The 14,335-nt window shown below is 51.4% G+C and overlaps 1 protein-coding gene across 1 annotated transcript in view; it reads right to left on the minus strand.

Moving 5' to 3' along the window:
- LRP4 (LDL receptor related protein 4) overlaps positions 1–14,335 on the minus strand; it is a 47,294-nt gene extending 32,959 nt beyond the window's left edge. Inside the window, exons 1-3 of the mRNA XM_032844536.1 lie at positions 14,097–14,335; positions 1,368–1,514; positions 82–198 (exon numbers count right to left, since the gene is read on the minus strand). Of these exons, the coding sequence (XP_032700427.1) occupies positions 82–198; positions 1,368–1,514; positions 14,097–14,148 (316 nt within the window). The 5' untranslated portion in view covers positions 14,149–14,335. The remainder of the gene's footprint in view (positions 1–81; positions 199–1,367; positions 1,515–14,096) is intronic.

Below are 14,335 nucleotides of genomic sequence, written 5' to 3' on the forward strand. Positions count from 1 at the left end.
GGACCTGGGGCATCATTTTCCAATTGAGAATCCCTTCCCAGCAGAGCCTGATGGAGCCCGCCTAGCGCCACCGGCACTCACGACAGTCCTGCTCGTCCGAGTCGTCCTCGCAGTCGTTGTCCCCATCACACACCCAGGAGCGGCGGATGCACTTGCCATTGTCACAGTGAAAGTCAAGAGGAGAGCAGGTGGGCAGCACTGAGTCCCGGGAAAAGAGGGCAACAGAGAATGAGTCTGGGATATTTAACGAGACAGCCTCACCTGGCTGGAGACCCTGTGCCAACACCCCTCCCCTGCGTCTCCTGACGTGACCTACAGTCCTTCCTCACAGACTCCCATGCCTGCCCCCAGCTGATAGAGAAGCTAAGAAGAAACCACAACTAAGAAGCCACAATATTTGCAGGGAATGGCCACGAAGGGTTCCCAGGGCAGGGCGGCCCAAGGAACCCCAAACCACTAGGAAAGCAGTAAGAGAAACATGAGCAAGAAAAAGAGGTGTTTTGTTTTTGTTTTCCTTTTCCTCCTGTTAAATGAAGATTAACACACCTGGGCTCAACTTCCAGTTCTAGAACTCAGTACTCATCCCACAGGGTGAGTCAGGTACCCTGTCTAAGCCATAGGTTCTCTGACTGTAACAGTGGGGGTAATTACACTTGGCTCCCGTTGATCTTTTGAGATAACGCACGGGACAGTGAGCCACTTATCACCACAATTAGCCGAACCGGTGGGGGTTAACAAGGTCCAGGCTGCAGCTTCCATCCTATTAGACTAATTAACCACCCGCAGACATAGGTGCTGCAGTGGCACCCAGACAACTGGCTCAGCAGTGAGAGGTCCAGGGAGCCGGGGCACGATGCCCGAGCCTGTTGCGCATACGTTACCGCGCTGGTGGAAAGGAAGGTTTAAAGAGACTGTAAGATTTTCTGCAAAGTTCTTATTATACAGAATACCAGCATGAGAAACAGAAATGATCTGCATCCGCATGCAGTATGCACATTAAAAATGCACAAATACGCAGTACAAATATACATATTCACACGAATACAGGGAGATCTATTTAAAGAGACTGCCTACGGTTTTCAAGGGTGTTTTCTTCCACACTTGTCACAGTTTATTGGTCATATCTGCATGGAAATATAGGAATAGACAGGAGGATTGGAGCCATATATGCAGTGAAGAAACCACCCTTCTGTCAATATCTGTCACCTCCACAGGAGTCCAACGTGCTGAGTCTGACACGGGCAGTGCACAGAACACTTCCTCAGACCCTCACCCTGGGTCCTTCTTCTATGGCTTCCTGCCACTGCCCAGGGTGGGGGGGCGTGTAGGGAGGCTGGAGGTGCCTGGTGGGGGAGGGAGGTGCTTACTACAGCCATCCTCATCGCTGTGGTCCCCGCAGTCGTTGTCCCCGTCACACTGCCACTGCGCAGGGATGCAGGTACACTCGCCAAGGGCACTCACCGCACACGTGAAGTGGCTACGACCACAAGCACACTCGGGGCTGCTGGCGAGGCCTGGGCAGAGGGGAAAGGAACCTGTGAGGGCTCTGCTCCCGCCCAAACAAAGCCCATTCTAGAGAGCAAAGCTGACAAGCCTAGTCTGGGGCCACTGTCACCCAGGGAGCCACAGTGATACAGATCACACCGTCATGCATTCCACCTTCCTCCAAGGCACAAATGGTCCAGAAGATAATCTGTGGCTCTGGATTCATAAGCAGTCCAGGTACCCCTTCTAGGACCAGGCTTTTTGCCCAGTACCCCCAAGAGACCAGAGATAAATGATATCACTCAGAGAGATGGTGCTCTTAGGGAAAAGGGGCAAGGGGGCAGAAAGGGTGATGCAGAGAGAAACTCAGTACCCTGTCCTCCAAAGCTAGGTGGAAATATGGATGGTTCTGTCTCAGGCCAGGACCAGACCCTTGGTTGTTGGCCAGGGAGGAATTCCAGTAGTGGAATTAAAATGCCGGGGCCCCTTTTGGAATAAGGAGTCCACACAGGGGAGCAGGAAGCAGCACAGGTGTTGCGAGTGTCCTGATCAGAGGTCAGAACTCACCTTTGGGGAGGGTGACCAGGAGAAGCAGAGCCCCAGGGCGGGGGGACCAGCCTGCCTCGGAAGAGTGACTGAGACCAGTCTCTAGGACAGGCCACAGCCCGGAGGAAGGATGGCAAAAGCTGCCCCTCCCCCAGCCTCAGCAGCCCGCAGCTGGGCTTCCCTATTGAACATGGAGCTATCTGCCTGGCCAAGTCCCATGACCGGCTGCTGTGCCCCCTCCCCAGCGTGCCCAGCAGGATGCCCTGGGATGGCGTGTGAATGGCTCAGTGCCCCTGCTCCAGCCTCAGCTGGAACAAAGGGTTCTGCCAGGGTCACTCTCCCCCCCTCCCTGCATTCATCTAACCCGCTGGGCTGCTGCAGCTGGGAAAGAAGGGGGCCACCGCTCATTGCTCATCTCTCTCCCTTGTTTTCTTCTCCCCTTCCTCCCCTTAGCGGGGCCCTGCCCTCAGGCTGGGGTGGAAAAGAGAAGGAATTAGGGCCCAGAATGAAAGGGTGTACTGCTATCCTCTCCAAAAGCAAGGAGAGAGCCCTGAAGCCGTCCCTCTCCAATTGAACCCCCAAAGGTAAGTGTGAGCATAAGGCATGGATTCCTATCCTACAATGCAGATGGACAGATGGATGGACGGATGGATGGATAGATGGCCAGCATTTGGGATCAGTGAACCATTGAAACTATAGGTGAAATGTACATTTCTGGAGTAAAGGACCACAGATTTCACCATATCCTCAACCGAGACCTTGCCTTCCCCCTCCACAAGCTAAGGCAATCAGCTGTCCTAAAAAAGATGTTGGATTTCCTGTGGAAGCCAAAGGAATCGTTTTGAGAGGTGCAGCATCTCTACACTTCAGAGGAAGGCTTTACTCCTAGCCCAGGGCTCCTGTCTGTCCAGGTCTCTATGCAAGGGTAAGACGGAGGATTCTTCCCCAGGGAAGCACTGGAGACCCAGCCCCATTCTGAGAGCACTGAGAAGGGAAGGGGCTTTTTTCACTCAGACCAGGAACAACTTTTGAGAACAGCTCATCACAGCTATGGGCACTCCTTTAAGGAACTCTGGCTGTCTGGAACAGCAAAGACTAAATATTCCAAAGGACTCCCATTCGGTGGGCTTCCCAGCATGCAGATGCCCCTGACTGGGAGGAACGGTGAAGTGGGAAGATAAGTCTGACTCAGTGGTTCTCAGCCAGGGATGGTTTTTCCCCCAGGGGGACATTTGGCAATGTGTGACAACATTTTGGGTTGTCGTGACTGGCGGTACATCTGACGGGTAGAAGCCAGGGATGCCGCCGGACAGCCTACAGTGCACAGGGCAGGCCCCACGACAAAGAAATTGTCCAGTCCCAAATGTCGAGAGAGGTTGAGAACACAGCAGGGAGCGGGGGTGACACCAACGTGGAATTCACGTCCACATCGGTGAAGGGATGACAACACCAGAGAGGAAGAAGCAGGGTGAGGGGAGCAGGGGAGGAAAGCAGGAGAGGTCCCCCGGGACTGGAGCAGACAGACTGGGCTACCCTGACCAGCTGTGTGACCTTGCACAAGTCGCTCCCTGAGCCTCTGCTTCCTCGTTTGTGAAAAGCCACACAGATTGGACCAGAAGGTAAACACGGATGAAGCTGACCTCAGGCCCTGGCACACACCGGAGATGCTCAGTAAATGCAGGCTGGGGGCGTGGGCTGTTGCGGATGCAGGGGCTGAATTTTTCCCAAAGCAATAGGATTAGGAGAGCAAGAACAGCAGGATTGTGGTGCCGGTGCCCTGTGCAAGTTACAAAAGATACCGAAGGTAGAGGAGCCTTCAGTTCCCGGTGGATTTTTTTTTTAGGGCCCCACCCCCGCCTTTGGCTGCATGATAAAAGAAGTCCTGATATCCCCCTCAGACTTCAGGAGCAAAGCACAGAGCGTTCCATCAGGTGGGCATCCAGTTAGCTGCCGGCACGGAAGAGCCCCGACTTCCTGCCCGGCAGAGCAGCATGGGAATGTTGGTCTGTGGAGGTCAGGCAGCCACCATCAGGCAAACCCTGGGCTTGGGCTCTCCACAGACACATTACTCTCCAAAAAGCCAGCTCTCTGGACAACCCTCAAATACTTTTCTAAGTGCTTTTCTTATGTTCCATCACTGAATGCTCTCGACACCCCTGGGAGGTGACACTGCTATTATTGTCACCACTTTACACTTAAACACGCTGAGACGCAGAGAGGTGAAGTCTGCAGCGAGGTCACACAGGTACTAACGGAGGACTGAAGCCAGCATTCACACCCAGGCAGATTAATCCCAGAGTCTCTGTTCTTAATCACTTCATTTCACTGCCTCCCAATAAGTAGTATCGCTATGACGAACGAGACTTTCCAAAAGGCAGAGGTCAAAAAGGGGAGTTTCCGACACTGAGACTTCGGGATCCCTCTCCTTTACGCATTCTCGATTAGCAAATACACAGTGAGTTTGTGGATCTCAAGCAGTCACCTCTCCTTCTGGTCACTGCGCAGACTGAAGACCAACGTCTCTTGCCCTAAAAATAGTGAAGCAGGGACAGTCTGGAGCCCCAGTGCTTTGAACCAGGGCCTCCATGTTGTGTTGGTCCAGAAATGAACAGGGTTTCTCACAACAAATAATACTATTTTGCAGTTACTCTTCAGAGTTTGCAAGGCACATGTGCATGCCTACTTGCATTCACCTTTAATCATTAAAATAACCTTAAGTAGTGACTGCAGTCCCCACTTAATAAGTAAGGTCATCTGCTTCGGCCAAGGTCATGGGGTAAGTAGCAGAGCCAGAATGGCAGCCCCATTCCGACCCCTAGACCAGTATTCTCTTAATGTGACCTCAGGATCTGGACTTGCAACAAGCTTCCCAGAGGCCACTGATGCATCCTGGAGGATAGAGAGGCACTGCCCTCCGTCATCCCATAGAACACTCAGCTGCAGGGGGCGCCACACCTGTCATTTAGAGGCTCACGGTGGACAGTGACTGTACACAGCTACTGAGCAGCGTTTTCAAGTTGAACCAGGAACAAGAAGGCTTAAGGAGCATCCTCTGAGGGCCGGGATAGGGCAGCTACCAGCAGGAAAGGGATGACAGCAGAAAGGGTGGAACCATCACTCACTTATCATCAGATAACGATTTTTGTAACACACCAAAGTTCTCCTCTCTCCTCCTGCCCACTGGTGGCAGTGGTGAGGATATTAACCTCATTTAATGAAGGTAAATGATGTGAAATGAAATAAACTACCTTCAGGCCAATCAAGGGACCAATCCCCTGATTTCAGCTCCTTGGGCAGCCTACACTGTCAGTGTGTCTCACTGAAAGGGATGCCCCTGGAGCGAGACAAAACTGACATAACTAAAAGGAGGGGCAGCAAGGAGCCACTTGGAAATGAATTTCACCTCATCCACAAGATATATGGAATTAGGAGAACCCTGGACACCTGTAAGCAGCCCCTGTTTCAAAGGACAGAGCTTGCTTAGAAAACATCAGAACCAACACCGAAAAAGGTAAATGGTGGGCAGTAGGAGGCCAGGAAGTGCACCCTTTCCTGATGCTGCCCCACCTGGACCCATGCGGCCCCAGATAAACTGAAAGCCCCTGGTCTGTTCTCCAAAGGCCCCCTGTGCCTCCTCTTTTGGTAGCGTTTAGCCCGCTGTGGGATCAGTGTTCCCAGACCACAAGCCTCCTGGGCGGTTGGAACTGTATGACAGTTTTCTCCTTGTAGTCACAGTGCATGGCTCAATGCTTGGTATGTAGTAATCAATCAATACAAGTTTGTAAAATGAAGGAATGAAGGAGATCTTCAGCTAGAGTCTCGTGCGAGCCAAAGGAAAAGAGGAGCCCGGAATATCAGAAATAAAAGTAGTTATTTCCTACCTAATCTGTACTGAAGAAAACAGGAATCTTCTTTTTCAGGTGGTGTCCTTGTCCTACCCAGTTCAAAATCACTCTCTTCTCCTGGAAGAGCTCCTTTTGCCCGCTGGATTGGCAGGCTGTGATACGGACCTGTTATGAGTCTACTTTTTTTTTTTTTTAAGATTTATTTATTTATTTGACAGATCACAAGTTAGGCAGAGAGGCAGGCAGAGAGAGAGAGAGGAGAGGAAGCAGGCTCCCTGTCGAGCAGAGAGCCCGATGTGGGGCTCGATCCCAGGACCCTGGGATCACGACCTGAGCCGAAGGCAGAGGCTTTAACCCACTGAGCCACCCAGGCGCCCCTCTACTTATTTCTGTCCCTAAGTCCCTAGAGGCCAGACTCACCTGGTGTGAGAAGACTGGGTGAAGTCTTTTCTCAGTGGGATGCCTCAGTAAGGGGCATCTTCAGACACATGATTACTGGTCCCTCTCTTGCTACTCTTCACCATGGTACAGAAGTTCGTAATGGTCAGCCTCCCAAGTAGGGGAGGCCCTATTTGGGTTCAAATCCTGGGCCCTCCAAGCAGGGGAGCCTCATGTTAAGAGCATGGGAACAAAACTAAGCTAGTTCCTGGCTATCTGCCCCTGGGCATGTTATTTAAATCTCTTTATACCTTAGTTGCTCATCAGGAAAATCCGGATTAGCGTATACCCTACCTCACATGGATATTATTAGAATTAAATTAGTTAATTCATAAACAGCACTTAGCATAACGCTTGGCACATATTAGGCTCTCAGTAAATGACAGTTCTTGTTATTACTATGATAGAATTTGACTCACCGAGAGCGGTCTTATCCAGCCACCCCATGATTAAGCCCCGCTATTTCAGGACTCGAGGTGTCTAAAAATCCTACTGCGGGCCAAGCTGCAGTGCCCCCCTCAAGGGGTTAAGCTGGTGGCATGAATGACCACAGGAAGAGGGGGACAAGGGGACTGTGGCGAGAGTCCTCCTCAATGCCTTTCTCCGGAGGAGCTCAAGGCTCATAAGTATCTTTTATCTTTGCTTTATCATCAGTCACTTCCTAGGAGGCAAGTATAGAAAAGAGCACTCAGAACCTAAATCACAGAACAATTCAGAACTGGATTAGCTTCCTTTATTGTCAAATGGGGGCAATAACAGGACCTCCTTCACAGGCTTGCTGGGATGTTAAATGAAATAATACATATGAAGTACACAGTAAGGATTAATAACACAGTTATTGATCCCTTCATCTTTACCTAGATATGTCCTCTCTCTCAACCCAGTAACATAGTTATGATACTGGGCTGTCTCCATCCAAGTCCTCAAAAGTCTACTTACCCTGTCCAGCAGCTCAGCCAACAGATTTCACAAATCCAACATGGCTTGGATGTGGCCGTGCTCTGTGAGGGGCTGCTCCCAAAATACTGCTTTCCTCTCCTCCTACCTCTCAAAACACAAGGTCCACACAGTAATACATGGCTTCACGAGAGCAACAAACCTCATCTCTCTCCCTGGGAGCTTTTTAAAGCCTCCTTTGGGGCGCCTGGGCGGCTCAGTTGATGAGGCATCTGACTCTCGATTTCAGCTTAGGTCATGATCTCAGGGTTGTGACATAGAGCCGGGTGTCAGGCTCCACGCCGGGCGTGGATCCTGCTTAAGCTTCTGTCTCTCCTTCTCCTTCTGCCACCTCTTTTAAGTAAATAAATAAAGCCTCCCTCAGTCAAAAGCATGGAGAAGTTATTCTTTATGCATTGAGAATCCATGAGAAGATGAAGACTGAAAACAGAGAGGGGAAGCCAATCTAAGAGAGAATATAGATAGTTCCAACCTAGTTCTTTTGTTATAGCTTGGATATAAAATATTCCATACTAACGGGTTGTATGGGTTAAAGGCTTAACAACTTTGGCTCTGGGTTCAAATCCTGGGCCAGTTACTCACAAGCTGTGTCTGTGCCTTAGTTTCCTATCTGTAAGACAGGAACCTAACATTATGTACCTCATCAGAACACTGTGAGGGGGAAATGTGGTAACGCACCATAAATGTCACAGTGATGGGGAGACAGCAAAAGATTTTATTTTATTTTTTAAAGAATTTATTTATTGGGGCGCCTGGGTGGCTCAGAGGGTTAAAGCCTCTGCCTTCGGCTCAGGTCATGATCCCAGGGTCCTGGGATCGAACCCCGCATCGGGCTCTCTGCTCAACGGGGAGCCTGCTTCTCCCTCTCTCTCTCTCTCTGCCTGCCTCTCTGCCTACTTGTGATCTCTGTCTGTCAAATAAATAAAAAAAAAAATTTTATTTATTTATTTCACAGAAAGAGGGGAGAGAGACAGCGAGAGAGGGAACACAAGCAGGGGGAGTGGGAGAGGGAGAAGCAGGCTCTCTGCTGAGCAGGAAGCCCGATGTGGGGCTCAATCCCAGAACCCTGGGATCATGACCTGAGCCAAAGGTAGATGCTTAAGGACTGAGCCACCCAGGCGCCCTAAGATTTTAAACTATTAACTGCTCCAGGAGTCCCTCTGTATTATTTAGCCCACATATCCCAGTTTGCAAGGCAAAAAATGGTTACCCCTGATTCTTCCCAGAAGAGCAGAGATTCTCATTTCGGGGAGATGCATTTTAGAACCATTTGCTTTTACCCCCTCTCTGAACCTGTAGCTGAAACTTCTTGTCTAAACTGCCTGAGGAGTACGAGGGTAGAAAGAGGAGGACAGAACCCCCTTTCCTATTTGCTAGGCTCATGGATATTATAACCTCGCATCTGTTTTTGGTCACCAGAAGGGTGTAGTCGACGCAACAGAGAAACTATCTCTTGTCCTCATTCATGCCCAAAAGGGGGTGGTAGGCAGGCTCCCAAGGCTGGGGCCAAGCAAAGGAACATTCAGAGGGCCTCCCCCCCCCCACACCCTGCCTTGTAGGCCTGGCCTGAAATGCAGCTGCTGGGCTAGGAGGGGCAATTATGGTCTCCAAGCTTTACTTCACGCGCTGATCAGGTGTCTTCCCCCGTATCCTACTCAGTACTTGCCTGAGCCTACACCCAGACACGAGGAGGGTTCCTCTCCCCCCAAAAAGCTCTGCCTTGAGCCCAGAGCCTCCCCCTGCTCCAGAAAACCTCTGGTGATAAATTATGCAGCAGCACCTTTGTGTCGCTGCCTTCCAGCCAGATGGGAGGTTTGCTCCCAGTCTTTTGTTTCCGGCTTTGCTCCAATCCTTGGCTCTGCGCAGAGGTGAGGGGGGGAGCTCCTGTAGGCCAAGTCAGGGCTTGCAGCAAGTCCCAGCGAGGCTTTCCCCAGTTGGCTCTCAGGCAGAGCCCTGCCCTGCCTCACTCAGACCCGAATGAGCAGGGGAAGGAGTGTTAGGGACGCTTACCCTCAATCCACTCTGCTATAGGAATGCCTAAGTGCAGCGGAAGAATGAAGTTTGCTCGGAAGGGCGTAAAGAGGTGCCCAAGGGCACCTAAGATGTTTGCTTCTTGCTAAATCAAAAATGCAGAACAGAAAATGGAGTCAACAGACCGCCAGGAAGGCAAGTGAATCAGCTCTTCTTACCGGCTGCTCTTGGTTACGGTCAACTTTCCACAGCCCCCAAAAACATCACATCACTGGCACCGACTTAAAAGGAAGAAACAAAGAGACAACAGGGGTCAAACTCTGGGGTGGAGGAGCTGGGGGTTGGGGGTGGGGGCGAGTCATGGGCTTGAGACCCACATCAATTATCCCTGCACACTGACAGGATTCCTGATTGAAGATGGTAGTCATGAAGGAAGGCGGTGCTGCAATGGCCCAGCCCCCAAATTGGGGCAATTACTACCTTACGAGCTCTGGGGCCTGACTCCTTTCCCAGGCCAGTGGGAGGAAGAGCTTGGAATTCTAAACTGTTCCAGCTCCAAGAGACCTCAGCCAGCACCTCTCACCCCAGGTCACAGCAATCTGAGAGATGCCTGGCCTCATCCCTGATCCCAGAGTTTTAACAAGGAAGCTCCCAGAGGAAAACCCCATCTCCTAGGACCTCTCCCGGAAAACTAAGGTGGCGTGGGCTCCCTAGACCATGGTAGAGAGAGCTTCACAGATCTCATTTCTGGAAGTATGCACAGGAGGGGAACTATGCTTAGGTTTCATGAGGTTTTCAAGGTGGGGTGGGAGGAAGGGGCAAGATCTTTAAAAGAGAAAAGCAAAAAACCAGGTGAAATGAAGGGCTGACCTTCCATTTTAGCACACGACACTACAGTATAATGATCTGTTTACCTAGCTCCCATAGTCCAAAGATAAGAACCATCTCTAATCTACTTATGCAAATATGCTAAAAACCAGCTAACATTTATCCAAGCCTGCAGTAACAGAGTAGGCTGTGTTGAGTGGTATTATCTCATTTAATTTTTACAGTAGTCTCCTGTGATAATTTATTACTACCCCAGCTCTCCCCTCATTTACGTATAAGAACTCTGAAGTTCAGGGAGAGTGTTTTGCGTAAAGTCACCAAGAAGTACCAAAGTCAAGATTCAAACCCAGGGATGCCTCTGCTGCTTAATCACCGAGCTATGCACGCGGTGATTAACATTAGTGCTTGGCAAATGTGTGTTTGCTGAATGAATGAACAAATGAATGGGTGCAGAGCCCAATTTAGGGAATGCTCCTGAGTGTATCTGGGAGAAGGAACCTGAGCCTGTCAGCTCTAAGCTAGATGGAGAGTGATAAGCACAGGCATTCTTTGGAGCTATTTATAGGGCCAAACCCAGGCTCTGCCAGCCAACCAGTCAGTGGGAAGTCTTTCCTGGGACACGGAATCCCACCATGCTGAGAAGGGGAGAAGGACTTCTCTGGCTGAAGATGAGATGCTAATTCAGACACTGTCTGGGGTCCAGATGCCCCATGCCTAGGCAACTGTGGGCAAAACTTGTGGCTGGGCTTCACCAAGGAATGTAGAGATTGTGGCGGGAACACGCTCTAACAGACTTACTCAACCAAGGGCATGGGACTGTCTCATAATTATGAGATGTGCCCGATCATTAAAAAAAGACAAATATTCCTAAAGTGGTCCCTGAAATTCCCTATCCAGGAAGTGCGTAGTATTGATCTTCTCTTCAAAGGAGAAGCAACATAGCCAATCCTTCCTATTTTTCCTCTTCTTAGGGATCAAGAGTAGCAGCCAATCAGTAGAAAGAGTGAGCAAAGACCTATAAAATACTCTGTCCTCTGTGACCTTCTGTGTTCTTTGCTGGTCCAGAAGATGGACATACCCAACATGTTCTGTATCAGACATAGCCAGACTGGTTCCCTTGCACCTGTCATTCTTAATACCCTGTTCCAGTCCCAAAGATGTTATCTGATATTCAACAGGGGACAGAAGAGGAAATCCAAAATCAGTGACAAGCCAAGCATCTTTCACAAGTCCAACAAGATCAGGGACAAGGTCATCCAAGCACCATGACAACAATCAGATGGAAAGGAGACCATTCTCAGCTCTACGTTTTTGCACTCACCTCAGAAATAGCCTTCTATCTACCTAAGCACCTGAGCAGAATTTTCAGCTTTTTGCTTACCTGGAAGAGATCTCCAAGACAAACATGGTTTCTACTCTTCCAACCGTGGTACACTGCCTGAGGCCTCACCTCAACCCTCAGGAGAAAGACAGCCAGGGCTATCACCAGCAATCAAGTTTCTTAACAAAACTTTTAAGGTTGGAGGGTTATGTAGGTTCAGGCCAAACACACAGGCTCTAGGAAAAGCCCATAGGACTAGCAGCATCCAAGTAAGCACCTTAAACCTTAGTGTATTTTATTTTAAAATATTATTTATTTATTTATTTGACAGAGATCACAAGTAGGCAGAGAGGCAGGCAGAGACAGAGGGAGGGGGAAGCAGGCTCCCTGCTGAGCAGAGAGCCCGTTGTAGGGCTCCATCCCAGGACTCTAGGATCATGACCTGAGCCGAAGGCAGAGGCTTTAACCCACTGAGCCACCCAAGCACCCAAACCTTAGTGTATTGCATCCATACTATAAAACACTGTCTTCTTCATGAGCCCCTGGAACATAGTATTAGGAAGCTTCTTGGTGATATTTCTGGTTGAGCAACTGCTCAGTCTCATTGGTAAACCATGAATCTGTCCTCTCCCCCCACCCTCTACCTCCCCCAGACCTCCAAGGATGGTTCAGTATCAAGTTAGGCAAAGTTTAGATCTTCCTGCCACTAAGTGTCCTTACACATGTGCACAGGAAGTCTCCCGTGCTCAGAAGTTTCTATGAAAGTTTTTGTCCTTGTCCTTGGATAAATAGTAATAATAATTAATTTTTATCTTTAAAAAGAACCCAAAAGAGTTATCAAGAACCCTCCCATCCTTTCTCTGTGAAGCATTAAATATACGCAATTTTCTACCTCCATTCTCAGGGCAGATGTAGTGTATGCACTTTTGACAGCTCTGGAGCAATAAAATTCTCTGGGACAGTCTCAGCCCAGAACCTTCCAGCTCCCCTTTCCCTAGGGCAGAAGGCGACAATCTCCTCTCTGGGTTTGTTGGTATCCGTTTTAGCCTTTTTTTTTTTTTCCTTCCCTTTTTTTCTTTTTTCCCAGTGCCGTGCCATTTCCCTTGATCTTTTTCAAAACTTCCTCCAGGGGGCCGAGAGGAAAGTTCCATCCCCTTCTCTTGCAGCCCGAAAGGGGAAACCCCCCCCAAAAGCATAGCTGTCCCTTTAAGGGGCCCATGTGGTGGGAAGAGCAGCTACATTCCTACCCCAGTAGGGCCGCTGTCCCGACACGCCAAAGAGGCTACAAATAACCTTCTAGGAGAGAGCCCGGGCGGGGGAGAGCACAGTGCGAGGAGGAACGTGGCTCGGCCCGGCTACTACTCCGAGAGGAAGAACTCAGTCGGCGTTAGAGAGGGCATGGAAAAAGTTGTTTAAAACCCACGGGTAGTTTAAATAACAGACACGAGAACTCTGTTTTGGATTTGGGAGGTAAACCAATCTTTAAAACGAGTGCCCAGGCATCTCCACGCCCTGCCAGGCAAGTTCCGAAATCGGCACAGCTTCCACACGAGCTCCGGGAGCACGCTAAAGAAAGACCCGGTGCAAGCCGGGCCAGGGTCTAGAGAGACCCCTCCATTCCGAACCCCACCCCCTCATCGGGGCTGCGAAAATGAGAAGGTTCGCATCTCCCCCAGCTGAATAGGGTTGGGGTTCAAAGATAAAAGTTCTTTGATCTTTGGGCACAAACTGGAGGGAGCTGCTAAATCACGGGGTACACCCTCGGTGCTAGGCAGCTGCGGAGAACTAGATTCCACTGGAGCCCAAATCACACACAGCAGTTGCGTCCGGGCACTAAACAAGTTATTAATAAGGAGCAGATGAAGCAGCAGTTCTGCTGCCATCCGTCCAGCTCCCCCGAGGGTCACCGCGCGGACCCGAAGCCTGCCTTCTGATGTTCGGCGATAACCGCCCCCCGCCCCACTACTCCGGCCAGGACGGCTCTGCCGGAGCCTTCCAGCAGTTTCTTCCCCTGTGTCCCTCCTCTGCCCCTTTTCCTACCCGGTTCCCCCCGCCGGGAAGGATCCAGGGCAGGAAGCTGATTGGTCGCAGCCAGGAGAGGGAACCCAAAACACCACTAAGAGGAGATGCTGCGAGCAAGCAGTACCCAAAGACCCTCGGTGGGAGCAAGGTCTGGAGACCGAGGAACTAACTGTTCCCCGAGTAGAGGAATCCCCAGAACCCAAGTATTCCGATTGTACTGGAGCCCAGCTCCGAAATCCGCCCGAGACCCCCGGTCCCTGCAAAGAGGGCTTTTTACAATTTATGGTTTAGCGGCCATCCTTGGCCCGCCTCCCTTTCTTCGCACACATTCATTCGCACCGAGGACGCAGAGACCCTGTCTTAACCTGAAAGGGAAGCAGCCCCTAGTTCTTCAAAGAGCAGCGAGGGAAGGCGAGCGGGAGCCTCGGATCTTCCCGGAGCCCGGCCCAGATCCCAGCCGCGGAGCGGCTCCACGGCCGCCGCTCTCGGGCTGGAAGAGCTGGGGGAGCTCCTGCTCCTCTCCCCCGCACGCACGCTCAGGGCTGCTGCTTGGAGAGAGGGCGCGGGGTCTCAGGCCCCAGCCCGCGCCGCCGGGTTTGCGGGAGGTGAGTCCTGCAGCGGCCGGACCCACGGACAAACTTTCCCGGCGGGCCAGGAGGCGCGGGCACCGCGGCGCCGCTTACCGTGTGCGCAGAGCAGGGCGCCAAGCAGCAGCGCGCCCCACGGCCGCCTCATGGTGCCGCGGCCGCCGCCGGCGCTCCCTGTCGGCCGGGGGTCCCGCGGGCTTCCGCGGGACAGCGCGGCGGAGGGAGTCGGCACAGGGTCCCGGAGGGGGAAGCGTCCGGGTCCGCGGCGGGCGGGCTCGCCCCGCAAGTCGCCCTCCGGCCGCTGCTGCCTCCAGTGCTGCCGGAGCCGAAGCCGC

The sequence above is a fragment of the Lontra canadensis genome, unplaced genomic scaffold (genome assembly GCF_010015895.1).
Source record: "Lontra canadensis isolate GAN:19392208 unplaced genomic scaffold, GSC_riverotter_1.0 scaffold154, whole genome shotgun sequence".
Lineage (NCBI taxonomy): Eukaryota > Metazoa > Chordata > Mammalia > Carnivora > Mustelidae > Lontra > Lontra canadensis.